This window comes from Palaemon carinicauda, chromosome 36 (assembly GCF_036898095.1).
Source record: "Palaemon carinicauda isolate YSFRI2023 chromosome 36, ASM3689809v2, whole genome shotgun sequence".
Taxonomy (NCBI): Eukaryota; Metazoa; Arthropoda; class Malacostraca; order Decapoda; family Palaemonidae; genus Palaemon; species Palaemon carinicauda.
This window is the reverse complement of record NC_090760.1, coordinates 28,563,471-28,584,730: the sequence shown is the minus strand read 5'-3', so window position 1 is coordinate 28,584,730 and position 21,260 is coordinate 28,563,471. Positions and strand designations below refer to the sequence as shown.

General features: G+C 39.8%; 1 protein-coding gene across 4 annotated transcripts in view; it reads right to left on the bottom strand.

The window, feature by feature from the left end:
- LOC137628810 (uncharacterized) overlaps positions 1-21,260 on the bottom strand; it is a 474,142-nt gene that overhangs the window by 249,784 nt on the left and 203,098 nt on the right. For all 4 annotated transcript variants that reach the window (XM_068360046.1, XM_068360048.1, XM_068360044.1 and 1 more), the window contains one exon: positions 20,771-21,012. In XM_068360046.1, coding sequence (XP_068216147.1) covers positions 20,771-21,012 — 242 coding nt within the window. The remainder of the gene's footprint in view (positions 1-20,770; positions 21,013-21,260) is intronic.

Genomic DNA, 21,260 nt, shown 5'->3' with positions numbered 1-21,260 from the left:
CAAGATTAGGAACCACTAATTTTAGGGAAGAGAGTGGTGGTTGGTTTCAGACAATAAAATGGTACTTGCTTACAATAAGAACCCAGAGGGTAAAAGATCTCCATCTCTGTACTAGATAGCGGAGACCCTTATTATAGAAAGAGAGGAATCATTCTTCTTCATCAATTTATGCTGGCAAAATTTAACGTATCAGGCTATTAGCAGACGACCTAAGCAGGAAGAATCAGATTTTGCCAAACAAATCCCTCTTAACAAGATAATTCCTTGAGGAAATCATTTACCTTCATCATGGATTATCATTTCCTTGTGGATGCCTCGTACCGGAAAAGAGAGCTCTCAAACTGGGAGATAATATTATATGGCTTATTACTACTTCATCCTCATTCATATTCTATCAACTTACTCCCACCTTGCTACCCAACATTTCTTCCCGTTTTCACTGTCTATATATTTGAAAAGGAATATCATTGCTGGAATTGAAGTTTTTTTTTTTTTCTAATTATGGGAGCTTTGGTGGTTTTGCCAACTACCCTATAATGTTTGGAACAAGGGAGTGTCAATATTCTTTATTGGCAAGAGGAACTGTTCTTGCAAAGAAATCTTGCCCTCGGATTCCAGGGGTGGGCTGGCCTATTAGAGATAGGATTCTTGTCATTCTGTTTGGTTTATCTACTGCCATGATTGTATTCTTGAAATGCACTCAGTCCCATACACTGTGTTCTGATTACACTTGAGCATTGCTAATCATAGTGGAACCATCCCATCATGGTATGGTAGGGAGTGGTTATTTGGGAGTGTCAGCCTATAATTTTTGTTTTCTTTAAAACATTTTTTCTAAGTGTTTTGTTCATTTTTATTCCCCCACCCCTATAGATATATATTGAATAAAATTGGCAAACTTACCATTACCCTTGGACCCCCTCGACAGTGTTGACGACATCTGTCATCCATTTCAATTGAGGACATTTCTGTTGATGACCTAGGCACTAAAAAGGACCACTATCTCAATAATGAAAAAAAAAAAAAAAAACGAATCTTAAGTAAGTCATTCATATATGTGATATACCAAATAAATGTTATTACGAAGCATTGCGGATAACTTTTAAACCCAACGGCAAAAAATACCAAAATAAAAAAGAATTTATAAAAAGAGGGCAAATGAAAAGCCTTGATTTGCTTCAGTAATAATGAAGAAGCTTGTAAAGCAATCTTTGATATTTCAAAAATGAAAATTGATGATAGGGAGAAAGGAGTGCTATGAAATACAGCTTCTAGAAACTTGGACATAAAGTATATCAGTATATCACCACATTCACTGGTATGAGGGTGAATCCATTGACCCCAAAATAAGTTCGAAATAAGAAAGAAAGCCTAAGCCACCAATGTTGATTATTACAACATCAAAGGGAAAAGAACACAACTACTTCACATTTAGTATGCTAATACAGAAGAAGTTAGGTACTATAGAACATAGAGATATTTCTAGATTTGGGAAGAAATCGATCTTCTTTTATGCTAAATCTAAAACAATCTTTTATGCTAAAACACATAAAATCAAAAGAAAATTTAATGGTAGATATCATGCTGCATTTGAATTGTAGCTATGGAAGAGGTGTGATTTTTAATAGTGGTCTTCATGACTTTAGCAAATAAGAAGTCCTAGATATGAGCCTTAAAAAAACATGGAAGGTTCATAAGATTCCAAGAACAACTTTGATTAATTTCACTCATTGAGACCGTGATATACCCTCTCTTGTGTTAATGAAAATAATTATGGAATACCAGGAGAAGAGACCTGTGCTTAAACAAAGAGGGCTCCTGATTTGGGCGTGAATTTTGTGAGATATAGCTGATATTTTACTTTTATAATTACTGTGTATGTTCAGTGAAATGCCGTGATTGAGTGACGATAGTGACCTGTGGAGTACTATTTTTTCTTTGTCCCTTTTATAAGTTAAAGAAAATTCAACAATTACACCCCCTATTTGATGTTTTTCCCGGTTGCTATATCGCACCTAAAGCCCATTTTCATTCCCAAGCATAAATATTTATAAAAAAAAAAGGTACAGAAAAATATTATCCACACGAGACTCGAAATAAACGCACAATATGGCTACCTTCGATAGAATAGCTGAAGTGAAGGATTTAAAAGATGGTGATATCAAGCAAATGAATAAATCTGAACTGATCAAAGGTCTTAAGATTGCAATCAACCACATCAATGAGGAACAAAAACCTGACCTTACCTCATTGACAGGCCTAGTGGATGATGCGATTCAGAGGATCCCAGACAGAGAAGCAGATGGAATGCCAAAACAACACATTAATGACATTGTTACTGCTATTGTTCACGCATTAGGTCCCCTTATTTTCCCAACATGCAGCCAGAGACCGAAAAATGAAAAAGAACATACAAACAAATGCATATTATCCTGATGCTCTTGAACATTACTCCAGGATGGGAAATATTAGAATTCATGGCGCCCCCGAAGATAGAGAAGACACAACCGCACTAGCTATGAACACAATGAACGAGGCTATTAAACCTGAAGATGGGAGGGAACCCCAAAGAAAAACGTACAAAATAGCAGATATAAGTATTGCCCACCGTCTGCCAAGCAGAGGAGTCACCAAACGAATTATTGTAAGGTTTGTAAGACTCAAAAGTGAACTGTGAAGACGACAACGACCGAAAGCTTTCATCACAGATGACCTTACTCAACTTAGAAGCAAAATGCCACAAGCCCTAAAAATGATTAAGGTATTGCTCTGGCATACAGTTTGGATGGTACAGTTTTTGCTGTAAAAAAAAAAAAAAAAAAAAAAAAAAAAACGCCAGAGGAGGGGACGGTAGACGAGTCAGGATAAATTCCCCTGAGGATCTTTATAAAGTAGGATGGGAAGAAGAAAAAGTGAACAGTCACGGCCCAACTCTACAATTTGCATATGATAGGTACGGCCCTTCATAAATGAAACTGATACGAAACGAGGCAGTACAGTGGAAATGGAATTGATAGCAACAATGATAACTTGGATCATAACTGTGCCAAATATAAGTCATTTTCTAATTTGAAGATAGCCAGTTTAAATGTTAATGGTAAAACCAAATATGGTATGTGTGCAAAGTTTCGATTTTGTTTGTTTATCTGAAACCAAATGTTATATCGACGATGACTTATTTCCTGGGTACTCGCATTTTATTAAGGAAAAAAAAAAGATTATATTACTCTTCCATACGGAGGTACACATGGACCCTGTATATTAATTAAAAGAGATAGAAAAAAATATGTAACATTGATCGAAGAGACTATGTCTGATTCCTTATTACGTGTAAGATTTCATTGTAGGGAAACACAGCATGATATTATATGTGCCTTGTATATTCCACACGAGGGATCGCCTTATTGCTCATCGAATGTCTTTGATGTCATTGCTGAAGATTTTATGAAGTTGAATGTAAAATACCAATTAGGTTAGTTGGTGATTTTACATCTTGAACAGGTGTACTTAATGGTTTTATAGAAAATGACCCGTTGCAAAATATTGATTTAAGTTATTCTATTGATGAATCCCTGTTTACTTCAAAAAGGGACCCTGTCAAACACCTTGCCATTTTTAAAAAGGTTTATAAAAATAAGCCTAAAACTAGGGATTGCCCAAAGATTAGCAAACCATGGTTTGACAAAAATTATTCTAGTGAAAGAACTGAATTTATGAAAGTTAAAAACGGGCTTAAGAAAATCAAAACAAATGAAACTAAAAACCAACTGAAAGCTGGATCAAAAATATAAAAGAGAATAATCAATAAAGCTAAGAAATCTTACAGAGAAAAAATTTCATAGAAACGTTAGAAATATGACAAAAAGTAATAGCATTAAACAATACTGATAAGAGTGAGCTGATTTGTAAAATTTCACTTACAACCTTCCAAGATTATTTTGCTAAACTCAGTCGAGGCCCCGAAGACCCTAAGGAGACTGACCACCCTCATAATTTCGACCCAAGTATTGTTAACCAGTTAGTTAACGAAGAAATAATTTTTTTGGAGGGATGAGATACAAATTTCAATACAAAAACTTTTTAAGAGTAGAAAAGCATGTGGTATTGATGATATTATAAACGAGTTTCTCAAAAACTAACCAAATGATGTGCTAAATGTGATATGTAAAATTTTCTACATGATGTTGCTCTCCTCAATTGTTCTATATCATTGGTGTATCGGGATGATAAAACCCATATTTAAGAAAAGAAGGATCCCCAGACGACCCAGATAACTATAGGGGCATGACACTGCTGAGCTGTATTGAGAGCACTGGTTAACTTGGTGAGGGGCAGGCTGGGTTGAGGGAGGGATATAGTACTTTAGATCATATATTTTCATTGCATTCACTTGTTGATTTCTACCTCCATCGAAAAAGAGAATATACTGTTTGTTTGTTAATTACAGAAAGCATTTGATCTGGTTGACAGGTCGTCTTTGTGGGGAAAAGTAATCTCACATGGCCTTTACAGTAATATTATGGCTGTCAAATATAACCTCTATACTATTGCAAAATCCTGTGTGAAGCAGAATAATCAAATTTCGAACTTTTTCGAATGTAACATAAGAGTGAAACATGGTGAGAATCTTTCCCCATTACTTTTTGCTATATACCTAAATGATTTTAAGACTTCTCTTATCCGGGGGTACAGTGGGTTGGATATGTGTTCAAGGAAAATAATGGAAAAATTAAGTAGTATTGATGTAAAAAAAATTTTGCGTATTTATGTTTTACATTATGCCGATGCTACTATTGTAATGGCCGATTCCCCAATGAAACTACAAAAGGCTTTGGATAAAGTAAAAGAATAATGTGATACCTGGAAACTTCAAATTAATGTTTCAAAAACTAAAGTAGTTGTATTTTCTAGAGGAAAAGTTAGAAATGTTCCGAATTTTAAATATGGTGAGGAGAGTATTGGAATTGTAGATGATTATATTCACCTTGGTACTACATTCAACTATAATGGTAAAGTGGATAAATCTATTAAGAAACAAGTCATTCAAGCTCGTAGATCATTATTTAGTGTGTTAATTAAATGTAAAAACCTTGAATTACCAATTGATATCAACTGTGATCTATTCGATGCATTAGATATACCAATTTGGATTTATGGTTGTGAAATATGGGGTTGCCACAAACTAAATCATGTTGAAGCATTTCACAAAAAAAAAAAAAATCATGAAAAATCAGCTCTGTGTGGACAAGCGAACACCAAACTGCATGGGATATGGGGATATTGGCAGATTCAAAATTGAAATAACTATTTGCAAACGAATGATTGAATTTTTTTTGAGAATTGTAAAATCTAATGCGTCTAAATTGTCCTTTTTTTATTGTTCTTTTTAGAATTTTGTATGAGGTGAAGGAGTATAGATTTAGTTGGATCCATAAAAAACAAAACTATCCTTGATTCCTGTGACAAGGCAAATAAACTGGAACATGCAGAAAATTTCAATCACACGTGGATGATAAATATTATTATTATTATTATTATTAGTAATAGTAATAGTAGTAGTAGTAGTAGTAGTAGTAGTAGTAGTAGTAGTAGTATCACTTGATAAGCTACAACCCTTGTCAGAAAAGCAGAGTGCTCTAAGCTCAAGGGCTCCAACAGGGAAAATAGCCCAGCGAGGAAAAGAAATAAGGAAATTACAAGAGGAGTTTTTAGCAATTCAAATATCTTAAGAACAGCAACAATATCACAAAAAAATCTTTCACATATAAACTATAAAAACTATAAAAAAAAGATGAAGAGAAACAAGATAGAATAATGTGCCCAAGTGTACCCTCAAGCAAGAGAACTCTACCCCAAGACAGTGGAAGGCCATGGTACAGAGGCTATGACAGTACCTAGAGGACAGTGGTTTGATTTTGGAGTGTCCTTCTCCTAGAAGAGTTGCTTACCATAACTAAAGAGTCTCTGACATGTCCTCCTACTTGCGTCGGTTTATAGTCTTTCTATGCCCGTCCACGCCTGCAAACTTCCTTAGTTCGACAACTATCGTCTTATGTTCCTTCCTCTGCTTGTTTAACAATCTCTAAGGACCCATTCTGTTATTCTTAATGTCCAATTTTATTTCTCAAGAGTCTATCCTCGGTGTCGTCTCTGTTGCTGCCCTCGTTGGAACTTTCCTCATTTTTTCCTGAATATGAGCGCTCTGGCTCAAATCTATAAGGCATAATACTGCCCGGACATTTTACTGTCAAAATTTCTAATTGTTGGTCATTTTCGTCATCTGTATCGGTGAAATCGAAGCTAATTTCTTCAGTATCGCTCGTAGTTTCCAATGTCTCCGCCATTGCCAGTGAAATCAGGTATTCCTGGTATGACGTCATGCGGCTGTTCAATTGGGCTACAGGCGGCGTTGCGAATGAGGGAAATTTCAAGGGCTGGGCATAACCAAATAAAGACCGATTATAGCCCCGACAAGCTTTTGATAAATCATGGTCAATTTATTTAGATATTTCAGAGGATTTTAATGGAGAATAACACAGGTTTTATGGCCAATGCGTGACGCCTTTAAATTTTGCAAATTGTAGTTACAAGAGTGTGTATTATGCATATATATATATATATATATATATATATATATATATATACTATTATTACTAGTTAAGCTACAACCCTAGCTGGAAAACCAAGATGCTATAAGCCCAAGGGCTCCAACAGGGAAAAATAGCCCAGTGAGGAAAGGAAATAAGGAAATAAATAAACGATATAAGAAGTAATGAGAATTAAAATAAAGCATTTTAAAAACATTAGCAACATTAAAACAGATATTTTATATAGAAACTATAGAAGGACTTATGTAAGTCTGTTGAACATAAAATCATTTACTGCAAGTTTGAACTTTTGAAGTTCCACTGATTCAACTACCCGATTAGGAACATCATTCCACAACTTAGTCAAAGATGTAATAAAACTTCTAGAGTACTGTGTAGTATTGAGCCTCATGATGGAGAAGGCTTGACTATTTGAATTAACTGCATACCTAGTATTACGAACAGGATGGAACTTTCCGGGAAGATCAGAATATAAAGGATGGTCAGAATTATAAAAAATTTTATGCAACATGCTATAATGACCTCACTGAATGACGGTGCCAAATATTAATATCTAGATCAGGAATAAGAACTTTGATAGACCATAAGATCCTGTCCAACAAATTAAGATGAGAATCAGTAGCTGAAGACCAGACAGGAGAACAATACTCGAAACAAAGTAAAATGAAAGAATTAAAACACTTCTTCAAAATAGATTGATCACCAGAAATCGTGAAAGACTTTCCCAATAAGGCATTTTCTGTGCAATTGAAGAAGACACAGACCTAATATGTTTTTCAAAAGTAAATTTGTTGTCGAGAATCACACCTAAAATTTTAAAAGTTAAAGAAACTTTATCAATACTGAGATCTGGATGTTGAGGAGCCACTGTCCTTGACCTACTTACAATCATACTTTGAGTTTTGTTAGGATTCAACTTCATACCTTATAATTTGCACCTTGCACTAATTAAAGCAAGATCTCTATTAAGGGATTAAGCAACCCCATATCTATATTCAGAAGATGGAATTAATGCCAAGAAAGTAACATCATCTGCAGAGGCAACAAGCTTATTTTCTAGACTAAACCACATGTCATTTGTATACGGTATGAAAAGTAGATGGGCAGTAGTAAGGATGTGTATGAAGTCAGCCAGGAGGTTTGGGAAACTAATTAGTCAGAGGGTTCAGCTGGGAAAGTCCTCTTGTGCGTGAGAAGCGAATGTGATGCATCAAGATCTCATCTACATATGGCATTCAAAAAATCTTATTTAGAAAATTTCATTTCTAATCCTGTCTTACCCTTTAACTCTCATTATCAATCTGAGGGATTTGTTCTCAAATCTGCTAAATCTATTGGAGATAGATTCATTGTCATACTACGACCCATGTCCATACAGTAACACTGATCTCACTAAACTGGTATATAGTCTGTTTTATTTTACTTAACTTACCATTGTCTGATTTGCTTTTTTTTCAATCTTTCAGTAAACTAATTCTAAAGACCCTGTATTATGAATCATCGTTCCTAAATATCTAAATGACTCTACCTCATTAATCCTTTCTCCTTCCAATGATAATTCATCTTCCTTTGCGTACTCCGTTCTCATCTTCTCTGTCTTTCTTCTATTTACCTTGAGCCCAACTTCGTGTGATATTTCATGCATTCTGGTGTTCTACTAATAAAGATAACGTCATCATCATGCTCTAGCTCTGCTAATACACTATCACTAATCCAGTCCAACACTTCTCCAACATCTCAGACTACTCTATGCATTACAAAATCCATGAGCAGGAAAAACAACATAGGTGACATCACATTCCCTTGGAGTACTCTGCTTTTCACTGTAAATTCATTTGATAAAACTCCATTAACATTAACTTTACACTTGGTATGCTCATGAACAGACTTAATCAAATTCACATATATATAGGATGAATTCCATAATAACTAAGGACTCTCCACAAAATTGGCCAGTGCACAATATTAAAAGCTTTTTCATTGTCCACAAATGCCATCAAAAGTGGATTTCTATATTATACGCATTGCTGTACAACATGTCTCAAAATGAAAATTTGGTCAGCGCAACTTCTACCTTTTCGAAATCCTGCTCGATCATCTCTCAGCTTTTCATCAATCTTTCTCTCCATTCTCCTTAGAATAAACGTACTATATATTTTCATAACAACTAACATAAGTGTTATGCCTCCGTAATTATTGCAATAAGTCAGGTCTCCTTTTTTGGCATTTTCACTAAAGCTCATAACTCCCATTCATCAGGTTTTGCCTCTTCATGCCCCATTCTATAAAATAATCTTGTAAGTACTATGGGAGTCACTTCATTTTCGGCCAGACGAAAGGTGCATTTGCTGCAAAAAAGGTGGTCATGCTCTGACTTCAAGCTTCATGTTTCCAAAGAAGTGTCTAGATGATCGGTGGAAGGTAGTTGTGACCAACAAACTTTGCATCAGATGTCTTCAACAAGGCCATATGTAGAGGACATGCCCTGAAATCAGCAAATGTACATTCTCTAATGCACCTGATCACCATTCCCTCCTACATAGAGCTGTCCCTCGAAAGTCGTCCGTTTCAGCTCTTCCCCAGCCTCCTTCACTATTGTCAGCTGGTATTGAAATGGGAGTTGATGCTCCAGCCTTAACAAGCTCATCTACTATATCATCGTCTACTCTAACCATGTCTAAGATATCTCGACATGTTCCAGATGGTAGCATCATGATGGAGATCCTTCCTGTTACTGTCAACAACAACATCAGAAAGCCTGGGTTCCTTGACTGCGGTGCTGCGGCATTTCTGACATCTCACAATCTTAATGAAAAGCTCAAAACCAAAGGAAGCCAAGTTAGTCAAATAATGCGAAACGAGTCCGGAAATTTACGGTGCAATGAACTTGTAACCCTGCGAGTAGGTGATGTAGAAGACCGTGAGCAGTTGTTAGTAGATGAAGTCTACATTACCGGTAAGCTGACAGTAACAACTAACCACATGATGCCCGTGAAATGGGCTGAAAGGTGGTCTCATCTGGAAGATGTGCAACTGCACCGGTTAGTTGAGGGCTACGAAGACGTTGGCCTTATCATTGACTTGAACAGCTCACTGTGTCGTGAAGTCTTGAATCAACGTCCGGGTGAAGAAAATTACCCCACAGCTCCCCTGACTAAGCTGGGTTGGGTGGCCTTTGGGCCAACTGGATCAAGTACCCGGAAGCCTCCTGCCATGATGCATCCCTTGACACCTGCTGAGCATTCCAATGACATCAGGGACCTGCTGCAAGAGCACTTCAACCACAATTTTTGGAAAAGTAAACTTCATTCCCAGTTGAAAACAAGATATTTCTTGAAAAAGTATCTGCTTCAATCCACCAAGACGATGGTAAGTATTCAATCAATCTCCCAATATCTCTAATAATCGAAAAGCTGCAATGCAGCGATTGGACAGTCTGGAGAAAAAGTTCAACAGGGATGAAGACTGCAGAGGTGCCTGTGTCCATACAATGGAAAAGAGCATCCAGAAAGGCTATGCGGAGCGTGTACCTATTGCTTGGCTGGACAGGAATGATGGCAGAGCGAGGTATATGCCACATTTCTCTGTTTGGCACCCATCCAAACCCAAGATAAGAGCCGTCTTTAGTCCAAAGGTCAGGTATCAAGGCACCTCGTTAAATGAGCTTCTTCAAGGCCCCGATCTAACGAACAGCTAGGCAGGATCGCTGTTGCATTTCAGAGATGATAGGCATGATGCGACAGCAAGTCTGGAAGATAAGTATCATCAGGTTTGAGTTCCAAAGGAGGATCGTGACTTGTTGCGGTTCATATGGTGGTCAAGAGGGAACACAACACTTGAACCTGTAGAGTACCGGGTAGTCGTGTACCCTTGCGGTGTCAAGTCCTCTGGAAGCTGTGTCAACTATGCACTTCGTCAGACCACATAAGAACAAGAACACAAGTACTGCAACGAGGCATCCGAGGCTATCATGAAGAATTTCTACGTCAATAACCTCCTCAAGGCTCACGATGATGAGGAGCGACTCAAGATGATAATGATAGTCGTGACTTCACTCTGTGCTGACAGAGGCTGGCGCCTAAACCAATGGACGTCGAGCAACAGGAGACTGCTCTCTGTCACTCCCTTGTCAGAATGAAATGCCACTGTTGCAAGTCTGGACTTGAGTATGAATGAGCTTCCAGTATAAAGAACGCTTGGCATGCACTGGTCCATGGAGGAAGACTTCTTTACCTTCAAGATCAATATGAAGACAAAGCCGTACACGAGGAGAGGCTTACTATCTGTTGTAGCTTTAGTGTACGACCTATTGAGACTGATCGCACTGTTCACGCTACCTACTAAGCTCCAGCTTCAAGTTATGTGCCGGGAGTAATTGAAGTGGAAAAATGACTTTGGAGAAGAAATAGTCAAGAGGAAGGCTTGGTGTGATCAGCTTCCTCTCCTAGAAAATATAAAGAGAGATTGATCTTATGTTCCAGAAGGCTTTGGACCAGTCCGGACCTTTCAGCTTCACCACTTGGCTAATGCTAGCCAAATGGGATATGGTACGGCGTCTTATTTTCAGATGGAGGGCTAAGACGGAGAAGCATGCAGCGTACTAGTAATTGGGAGGTCAAGGGTAGCTCCACTCAAGAGGACCACTATCCCCAGACTCAAGATAACGGCAGCCGTGGTCACGGCACACAGAGACCGCAAGTTACGCGGAGAGCTCAGTATGAAGTTAGAAGACTCCATCTTCTGGACCGACTCAACTGCTGTATTCAAGTATCTTCTAAACAACCGCGCGCAGTATCATACATTCGTCGCCAACAGGGTGGACCTTCTTCGCGAACTGACGTCAACCAAATCAAGGCGGTATGTCGACACCCGCGACAATCCTGCGGACTTGGCATCTCGTGGCCCTGTTGAACCTCTCCTGACATCTACCATATGGTTCAACGGTCCTTCTTTCTTGTCACAGCCAACCAATGCCTGGCCCATAACTCCTAGTGACCTCAAGGGTGCGTCATTTCATGATGGCCCAGAAGTTAAGAACACGCATCTGATCTGTGAGCCAGTGACAAAGCCAGAGTTCTAGTTGAAGGCAATTGATGAATAGGAAGGAGGATGATGCAATAATCAGTAATAGAAATAGAATGAGAGAAATTTAGAATTGAACTAGGAAAGAAAGGAAAAGAATTATTCCCATGTTTTAAAGACCTCTTTCCCGTCACAAAGCTTTAGCACATAAATGATATGCCATGCTGAAGCCTACTGACCACATCAAGAAATTCACTCGTTAAGAGGGGAAAGAGTCCGTGAACTTGCTGCTTTTCAGAGAGATGAAGAGTTCATAATCATATTTCAGGTCATCTTTTAATCCTCGTATTTTTAGCCAAAAACCAAGAACCCTTTCTGGACATGATCCTTTCCTCACTGAGCTGTTTTTCTTGTTGGAGCCCTCGAACTTTTAGCACCCTGATTTTCAAACTAGAGTTGTACCTTAGCTGCTAATAATAATAATAATAATGATAATAATAATAACAATAATAATAATAATAAAAATAATGATAATGGCTGCTTCGGCAGAATTTAATTTTAGGTTCAATTTTTCTATTCTTCGGACTATTTGTTTCTCAGGGTTGCTACATATAGCTAGTAAGTGGGCGAAGTTCATCAGGTAGAAGGATAAACAACAGGTTAAGTTTGGAGTAATTATTGCAGTAACAAATGATACTTGAAAATTACAGTAAGTCAAGTTAGGAGTTGCGACGCGTTTCGGAACGGCTGGTTTCTTCTTCAGGCGAGAAGTGAGGCTCTGGCTGAATCTGGGTCCTTATATATGCCGAGTCTGGTTCATAGAGAAGGCCTCGAATTTTCTGATTGGTCGAGCGGAGGTTCCGAATTTTCTGATTGGTCGAGCGGAGGTTGTAGGTGCTGGTGGCAGGTGCACGACGAGCTCTGGTATGATTCCTGGTGTGAGAGGTAGGAGGGGATCCTGGATCCTGATTGGTCAAAGCGCGCTCCGAGCCAGAAAAAGATTCAGGCAAGCTCCTCTCTCACTCAGTGGACTGGGCTGAGAAAGGTATCCGAGCTCTCTGATTGGCCGAGGCGCGCACCGAGACGGGCTGGGACTCAGTCAGCCCATTCCTACGCTCATCAGGCTGAAATTCCGGGCCATGTTCGCCGCCAAAATTCACGTTAGGTCCGACGATTTCTTCGTTTGTAGAGGTGTCACGATTGGGGTTGTCTTGATTCTGGGGGTCTGATTCTTGATTACGTACGTTAGTACGTCGACATGATGGTAGCAGGAACATTTCTTGTGTGGTATTCAATGATGGTCTCTCACTTTGGATAAGCAGGGCTTCCAAAATTCGTAAACGCCTGCTGTCCGTGGCGCTACCGATAATTTCGGTGTTAACAACGATGTCCGTCCTGCTAATCTGTGAGTTGTGTCGTTGTAAAGCATGATTTTTGATGGCCCCTTGCTGCACGTGGCACGAGATCCTTTTCGAGAGCTTCATAGTAGTCATTCCTATGTACTTGCCGGGGCATCCACGGACTGGGCATTGGTAGGAGTAGACCACATTAGTCTTCTTCAAAGGATCGTTCTCGGGGGGCGCTGGGTTATTCTTCATAATCAAGCTGCGTGTTTTCCTTGTCTGGTAGTAAATGATGAGCTTTACTTTCGTGTTCTCGTCGGTGGGTGAAACGTTATTTTTGATGATGTCCTTGATGGCCTTTTCGTCCCGTTGATATTCGGAGTGCATGAGGCCTTTGTAGTATAGTCTGATGTCCTTAGGTCCGTTGTTGGAGGTGTCGGACCTGGCTGTGGTGTCGTCGGATTCCTGGCTGGCATTGTCGGACCCTTCCACCGAAGGGGCCCCATACCACTTATCTATGGCTGTCCTCACTTCTCGTTGAACTTGCTTGTTACTATAGCCGTTGTTGATGAGGACCTGTGCGGTCCTTTCCAGCTCCTTGTGGGTCTCAGTCCAAGTCGAGCAGTGGGACAGGGCCCTACAGACAAAGGCCTTGATGGTCGAGGCCTTGTAACGAGCAGGACACTCGCTATCTCCATTAAGACACATGCCCAGGTTAGTGGGCTTAGCGTAGACGGTGGTATGGAAACCTTCGTCGGCAGAAGAGATCAAGACGTCCAGGAACGGGAGGCGGTTGTCAATGCTATGTTGGAAGGTAAAGTGAAGGACACTGTTATCCTCGAAGGTTCTTCGTAAGTTTTCAATGGCGTTGATGGTAGTGGCCTTGATGAAGGTGTTGTTGATGTAGCGGAAGTAGACGGCAGGGCACTCGAGTTGGGAGAATACCCTCTCCTCTATCACGCCCATATAGAAGTTGGCAAAGAGCACGCCCAAGGGCGAGCCCATTGCCACGCCGTCCTTTTGCAAGTACGTATGTCCCCTATGGGTGGTGAAGGGGGCCTTTTTAGTACAAATAGCAAGGAGAGTTCGAAAGGCTTGTTCAGGGATATTCAGTTCGGGAGTCGTCTCGTCCCTGTAGACCCTATCAGCGATGAGGTCGATAGTTTCGTCGACAGGTACGTTGGTAAACAAAGATTCGACGTCCATAGATGCTATGACCCCCTCGCTACGTACGGCCTTGATCCTCTCTAGGAATTCGGTAGAGGAGGCCACACAGTGCTGGTCGGGGACATATGGCGTCAGGATTGTATTTAGTTTCTTAGCCAGCTGGTATGTGGGCGTGGGGCATTGACTGATGATCGGTTGAAGTGGGTTGCCTTGCTTGTGAGTTTCTTCTAAATGAATGGGTCCGAGGGACCCATTCATTTAGAAGAAACCTTTTCCAACAACAACTCCAGCAGAAGAAAGTCCTGAGGGACGAACTACACGCCCTTCGGGTCTGCCTCGAAGATGAATGGGCCAGCTTGAGGGATCAAGGAGCAGCTCAGCTAGCTACTGACGTCCCCCTCGAGGTTACCAGCCACCCTGAGGACGAGGTTGCCAGCGACCCCGAGGACGAGGACGCCCCCAACGACGACGCCCCTGATGATGATGCCCCTGATGACGCCCACGACCTTGAGGATGAGGTTACCAGCGACCCCGTGGACGAGGAAACCCCCAATGATGACGCCTCTGATGAGGACGCCCCTGATGATGACGCCTATGATGATCGACGCCCCAACCCTGAAGAAGACCTTGGTGGTGGCCTGAGCTACCCCAACAACCTCATCTACGCCCTACAAGTCCTTAAGGAGAGGGACTTTAAGAAGAGGAGGAGGACCATCCTAAAGAAACTTGTTAACCTGAATGGCGGGAAGCTGTGGATCCCAGAGGTCCGCCAAGAATATATTAACATTTCTAACTATCCCCCCTACACCAGCCCAGGAGCAGATTCTTCATTTCCCGACCGAGACCTACCGACAAACGTCTGGAGATGTAATTATTGATAGATTCCATCCTCAACTTACAAGAATGTGGTGCCCTTCGGAAGACAGACGCCCTTCAGCCGCTTCTACTTGCCGAGGCCCTTACTGATAGGGGCAAGTACAGCAGCGGTATTGTTTCTAAAGAAATGAAAATTGCTGCTAAAGAACTCAAGAAAGTTGCTGAAGTCACCGTTCGTCGGGCTGACAAGACAGCCGCCTTCGTACTAATCAACACCCACGAAAAACTGGGCACCATCCTCGCAGACCAGACCAAATTTGAGCGCCTCACCTGCAACCCCATTGAAGAAATTAAAAGGGAAGCAAACCGCACTATCGAGGCTATCAATGCTGCCACCAATGCCGTGCACCTGCCTATGATCTCGGGGGATTATGGACCAGGCTACCTTTACGGCAACGTCAAAACTCACAAGCAAGGCAACCCACTTCGACCGATCATCAGTCAATGCCCCACGCCCACATACCAGCTGGCTAAGAAACTAAATACAATCCTGACGCCATATGTCCCCGACCAGCACTGTGTGGCCTCCTCTGCCGAATTCCTAGAGAGGATCAAGGACGTACGTGGCGAGGGGGTCATAGCAACTATGGACGTCGAATCTTTGTTTACCAACGTACCTGTCGACGAAACTATCGACCTCATCGCTGATAGGGTCTACAGGGACGAGACGACTCCCGAACTGAATATCCCTGAACAAGCCCTTCGAACTCTCCTTGCTATTTGTACTAAAAAGGCCCCCTTCACCACCCATAGGGGACATACGTACTTGCAAAAGGACGGCGTGGCAATGGGCTCGCCCTTGGGCGTGCTCTTTGCCAACTTCTATATGGGCGTGATAGAGGAGAGGGTATTCTCCCAACTCGAGTGCCCTGCCGTCTACTTCCGCTACATCAACGACACCTTCATCAAGGCCACTACCATCAACACCATTGAAAACTTACGAAGAACCTTCGAGGATAACAGTGTCCTTCACTTTACCCTCGAACATAGCATTGACAACCGCCTCCCGTTCCTGGACGTCTTGATCTCTTCTACCGACGAAGGTTTCCAGACCACCGTCTACGCTAAGCCCACTAACCTGGGCATGTGTCTTAACGGAGATAGCGAGTGTCCTGCTCGTTACAAGGCCTCGACCATCAAGGCCTTTGTCTGTAGGGCCCTGTCCCACTGCTCGACTTGGACTGAGACCCACAAGGAGCTGGAAAGGACCGCACAGGTCCTCATCAACAACGGCTATAGTAACAAGCAAGTTCAACGAGAAGTGAGGACAGCCATAGATAAGTGGTACGGGGCCCCTTCGGTGGAAAGGTCCGACAATGCTAGCCAGGAATCCGACGACACCACAGCCAGGTCCGACACCTCCAACAACGGACCTAAGTCATCAGACTATACTACAAAGGCCTCATGCACTCCGAATATCAACGGGACGAAAGGCCACCAAGGACATCATCAAAAATAACATTTCACCCACCGACGAGAACACGAAAGTAAAGCTCATCATTTACTACTAGACAAGGAAAACACGCAGCTTGATTATGAAGAATAACCCAGCGCCCCCCGAGAACGATCCTTTGAAGAAGACTAATGTGGTCTACTCCTACCAATGCCCAGTCCGTGGATGCCCCAGCAAGTACATAGGAATGACTACTATGAAGCTCTCGAAAAGGATCTCGTGCCACGTGCAGCAAGGGGCCATCAAAAATCATGCTTTACAACGACACAACTCACAGATTAGCAGGACGGACATCGCTGTTAACACCGAAATTATCGGTAGCGCCACGGACAGCAGGCGTTTACGAATTTTGGAAGCTCTGCTTATCCAAAGTGAGAGACCATCATTGAATACCACACAAGAAATGTTCCTGCTACCATCATGTCGACGTACTAACGTACGTAATCAAGAATCAGACCCCCAGAATCAAGACAACCCCGATCGTGACACCTCTACAAACGAAGAAATCGTCGGACCTAACGTGAATTTTGGCGGCGAACATGGCCCGGAATTTCAGCCTGATGAGCGTAGGAATGGGCTGACTGAGTCCCAGCCCGTCTCGGTGCGCGCCTCGGCCAATCAGAGAGCTCGGATACCTTTCTCAGCCCAGTCCACTGAGCGAGAGAGGAGCTTGCCTGAATCTTTTTCTGGCTCGGAGCACGCTTTGACCAATCAGGATCCAGGATCCCTTCCTACCTCTCACACCAGGAATCATACCAGAGCTCGTCGTGCACCTGCCACCAGCACCTACAACCTCCGCTCGACCAATCAGAAAATTCGGAACCTCCGCTCGACCAATCAGAAAATTCGAGGCCTTCTCTACGAACCAGACTCGGCATATATAAGGACCCAGATTCAGCCAGAGCCTCACTTCTCGCCTGAAGAAGGAACCAGCCGTTCCGAAACGCGTCGCAACTCCTAACTTGACTTACTGTAATTTTCGAGTATCATTTGTTACTGCAATAATTACTCCAAACTTAACCTGTTGTTTATCCTTCTACCTGATGAACTTCGCCCACTTACTAGCTATATGTAGCAACCCTGAGAAACAAATAGTCCGAAGAATAGAAAAATTGGACCTAAAATTAAATTCTGGCGAAGCAGCCATTATTTTCAATTCAATTCCACCTGCCTGAAGGAGGGTCTCCTACCAAGAGAATAATAATAATAATAATAATAATAATAATAATAATAATAATAATAATAATAATAATAATGATAATAATAATAATAATAATAATAGTAATAATAATAATAATAGTATATGGCCCTAGAGTTAGGATATAGTAACCTTTGTCTGGTGTCTACCCAGCAATTTTTGCCATCAGAGATCCATGCCCTCAGACCAACAAGTCTCTTTCAACAAAGGCTATCCATATTCTAATGACCTCCTCAATCTCATAAACCTATAATGTGAGAAAAGTTGCTGCTTTACTGATTTTCAGTACATTTAGAGCTTTACAAACTGGTCTAGGTATAAGGTATTCTTCAAACACTACCTTAAACAAATGCAAGAGGTACAACGTTCCTGTGTGGTGCTTGGTACATCGGGACCCCTACTAGAGGAACTCAGACAAAAGGAGGAACAAGGCAGCTAGGCCCTTCAGCAGATGCGTAATGATAGCCATCCTGTGTTACCTGAAGGTATCTCCTATGAAGGGCGAGTCAGAGTTCTTAGTATTTCTTATCATCTATACACATGTGTGAGTGCTATGCTGTTTGCTTGGTAGTAGACAATTGTCCTTGATAGTGCTTAAGTCTACTCAGTTATTACTCTAGTATTAGTCCTTGGAGAGTGCACAGTACATTATCCCAGAAAAAGTGGTTTTGATTGAGGAAAATCTATTTTTGTGGAGGTGCTGTGTGGTCTTTATGACCCTCCTTATTTCCTAGCCTAGTAAAAGGGAGAGGGGCAATTGATTCTCACTTGGAATAAGAAAATGGCAGCAGGTAGTGGAGGTTTATGGTGATGATATGACACCAATAGCCAAATTATTTAAACATTGGAGGTGTTGTGTCGAGTTCAATAGTGCCTGAACTTGAGGGTCTCTCACACAGGGCTCAGAAGAGGGGAGATCATATTTCTTTGGTATTTATCATATTGATTTCCTTGTTCTGGCCTCTTACAAGAAAGTCCTTTGAATCTGTAAAACACCTCCCAGAAAATAGATTTTTCCTTTCTCGGTGTTTCAGACCTTTCCTCCCCTTTTAGAAAATAAATAAATTGTCAGTGAACTGACAAAACTGCATGTGGATGGGTGGATCCTAAAAATTGCATGTAGTTCTCAATCTCATCATTCATGTCAATTCATCAATAAGCTACAGAAATGAAGAGAGGAAAGATGCTTGAAACAAAATAATTAGCAATGGGTTCGTACAAATTTATTTTTTTCAACTATGCTTTTAACTACAAAACAATTGTTTATGATTACCATGAATCTCAACTCAGGTGATAAAGCTCAAGATATATATATATATATATATATATATATATATATATATATATATATATATATATATATATATATATATATATATATATATATATATATATGTATGTATATATATATATATATATATATATATATATATATATATATATAAAACTATTTTCTAATTGAAACTTGTGGGGTTCAAACAAGATACATGTTCAGGGCTGCTGTCTGTCATTTTACTTCATTCACGTTTAAAGAGACTAAAATTGAGCTAGTAAGTACTAGATCTACTCCAAAATAGAATGTTTTCTCATAATCAGTAGTATTGATTAAGATTAAACACATCTATATACAATATGTTTGTTTTAAATGGAGTAAATGGCCCATTGAAAAAAATATATTTTTGAGGTAATTACAATCTTAATCATATTTTCTTTGTTTCTCGACCGATTTTCATCATTTAACACGCATTTTAGCGATATTTTTAATTTATTAGGTAAAGTATTGTAGAACAAATTTTTATTTATCAGTACTCATATATCTATATATCTATCTATCTATCTATCTATCTATCTATCTATATATATATATATATATATATATATATATATATATATGTGTGTGTGTGTGTGTGCGTGTGTGTGCGTGTGTGTGTTTGTGTGTGTGTGTTTGTATCTTTTTAGATATTGGCAATGTTTGTAAATACAGTTAATTTTTGTATAAAAGTTTTAATAATCTCGTAAATTCCTTCCATAACTTTCTAGAATATAAATTTTCCTTTCTTTTTTATATAAATGGTAAATATTTGTACATAAACAAAAAAGTAGTTTCGATTATTCTCAGAAAATTCCATGTTTCGATATATCGTCCTACTAAAAGTTTTTTTATTCTTTTTTTATAGAAATCGTCTTATTAACTTTATTATGGATTAACTTGGTGTTTTAGGGGTAATTATATCTCACCACTAGGAAACATGAGTTAACAACAACAAATATATTTTAGTGTGGTAAGCGTATATTATACTCATGTCTGTGTATTTTCTGTGCAAATTTTATGCTTTAGCCATATTTAGCTAGTGCACCTGACACCTTTTGCAGCGTGAAGTATAACTATAAAATGAAAATTATTAATATATAAACGAACAGACGAAGAAAACTTATAAAAATAACTTATAGAAACGCAAAATTTGTTTTTTAAGACACGGCTGAAGGAAATAACCTTTGTTCTTTATTTTAATACTTAATGAAAGAAAATGGTTAAAGGGAAATTTATGAGGGACTACAATAAGTATCTTTACCTCAAATTCTTGAAACCATACAATACAAAATTACCGAAATATTGATTATTCATGTACGCTTATAGGAAAAGGGTTCCTTTCGCAACCGAATGTGCTTATGTAAATATAAGAAAAGGATTTTTTTGTCATAAAAGAAATTGTTTAACAATAATAACATGTTAAACAGGAAATATAGACATTCTTTTAGCCAAAAATGTAAAAATCTGAATTTCCGAAATTCCAAGCAGATGTGGAGAGTCGTGCCCTTAAGGGGAAGAGAAACTGAAAATCTTCTGGTTCGGAATTACATTTGTTGTATGACTCAACTAACATCTAGGAGGTTAAACTTTACAATCATAAACACTGAAACGTTATAATGACAACAAACTTAAATTTTATGCTTCAGGACGAGGTTGTTGCGAATCCCAACCCCCCCCCCCCCCCCAAAAAAAAAAAAAAGAGAGATTGAGAACATGATCGCATATAATAACCATTTAAATAAAATGGATCTTCGGTAGACAACTAAAGAAGACAGGTCCAGTTTTCCTTACCGTACATCTTTTTAGTTTCAAGAGGGTGCTTTGCTTTTTTACTCCATGGTAATTGATAATCCTTAATGCCAGATGGCATACCATTGTATCCAACACCTACAACTTTTTTCTTCTCGTCAACAATACAAGCTCCAACTTTAGAGCGGGGATCTTTGCTTCTCATTGATGACAAAAATGCAACCGCCATGAAATACTCTTCTTCTTCCTTCTGAATACAGTCTGCACTCTTCAGCCCTTCTGTTCTAAAGAAACAAAAACATCGTTACTGACACTAAAACATTTATTGATTTATGAAACTAATCAGATAACAATATAATGAAATATATATACAGTACTTCAATATATTTTTCAGTTTATCAAGACACACATTGATCTTCGAAAGAAAAAAATTATGACACTCAAGAGGGTAAATCATTATCACGCTGCATTAACAAAATTATAGACTTCCTGAAAGATCTATTCATTCAAATAAAAAATGGTCTATGTACGT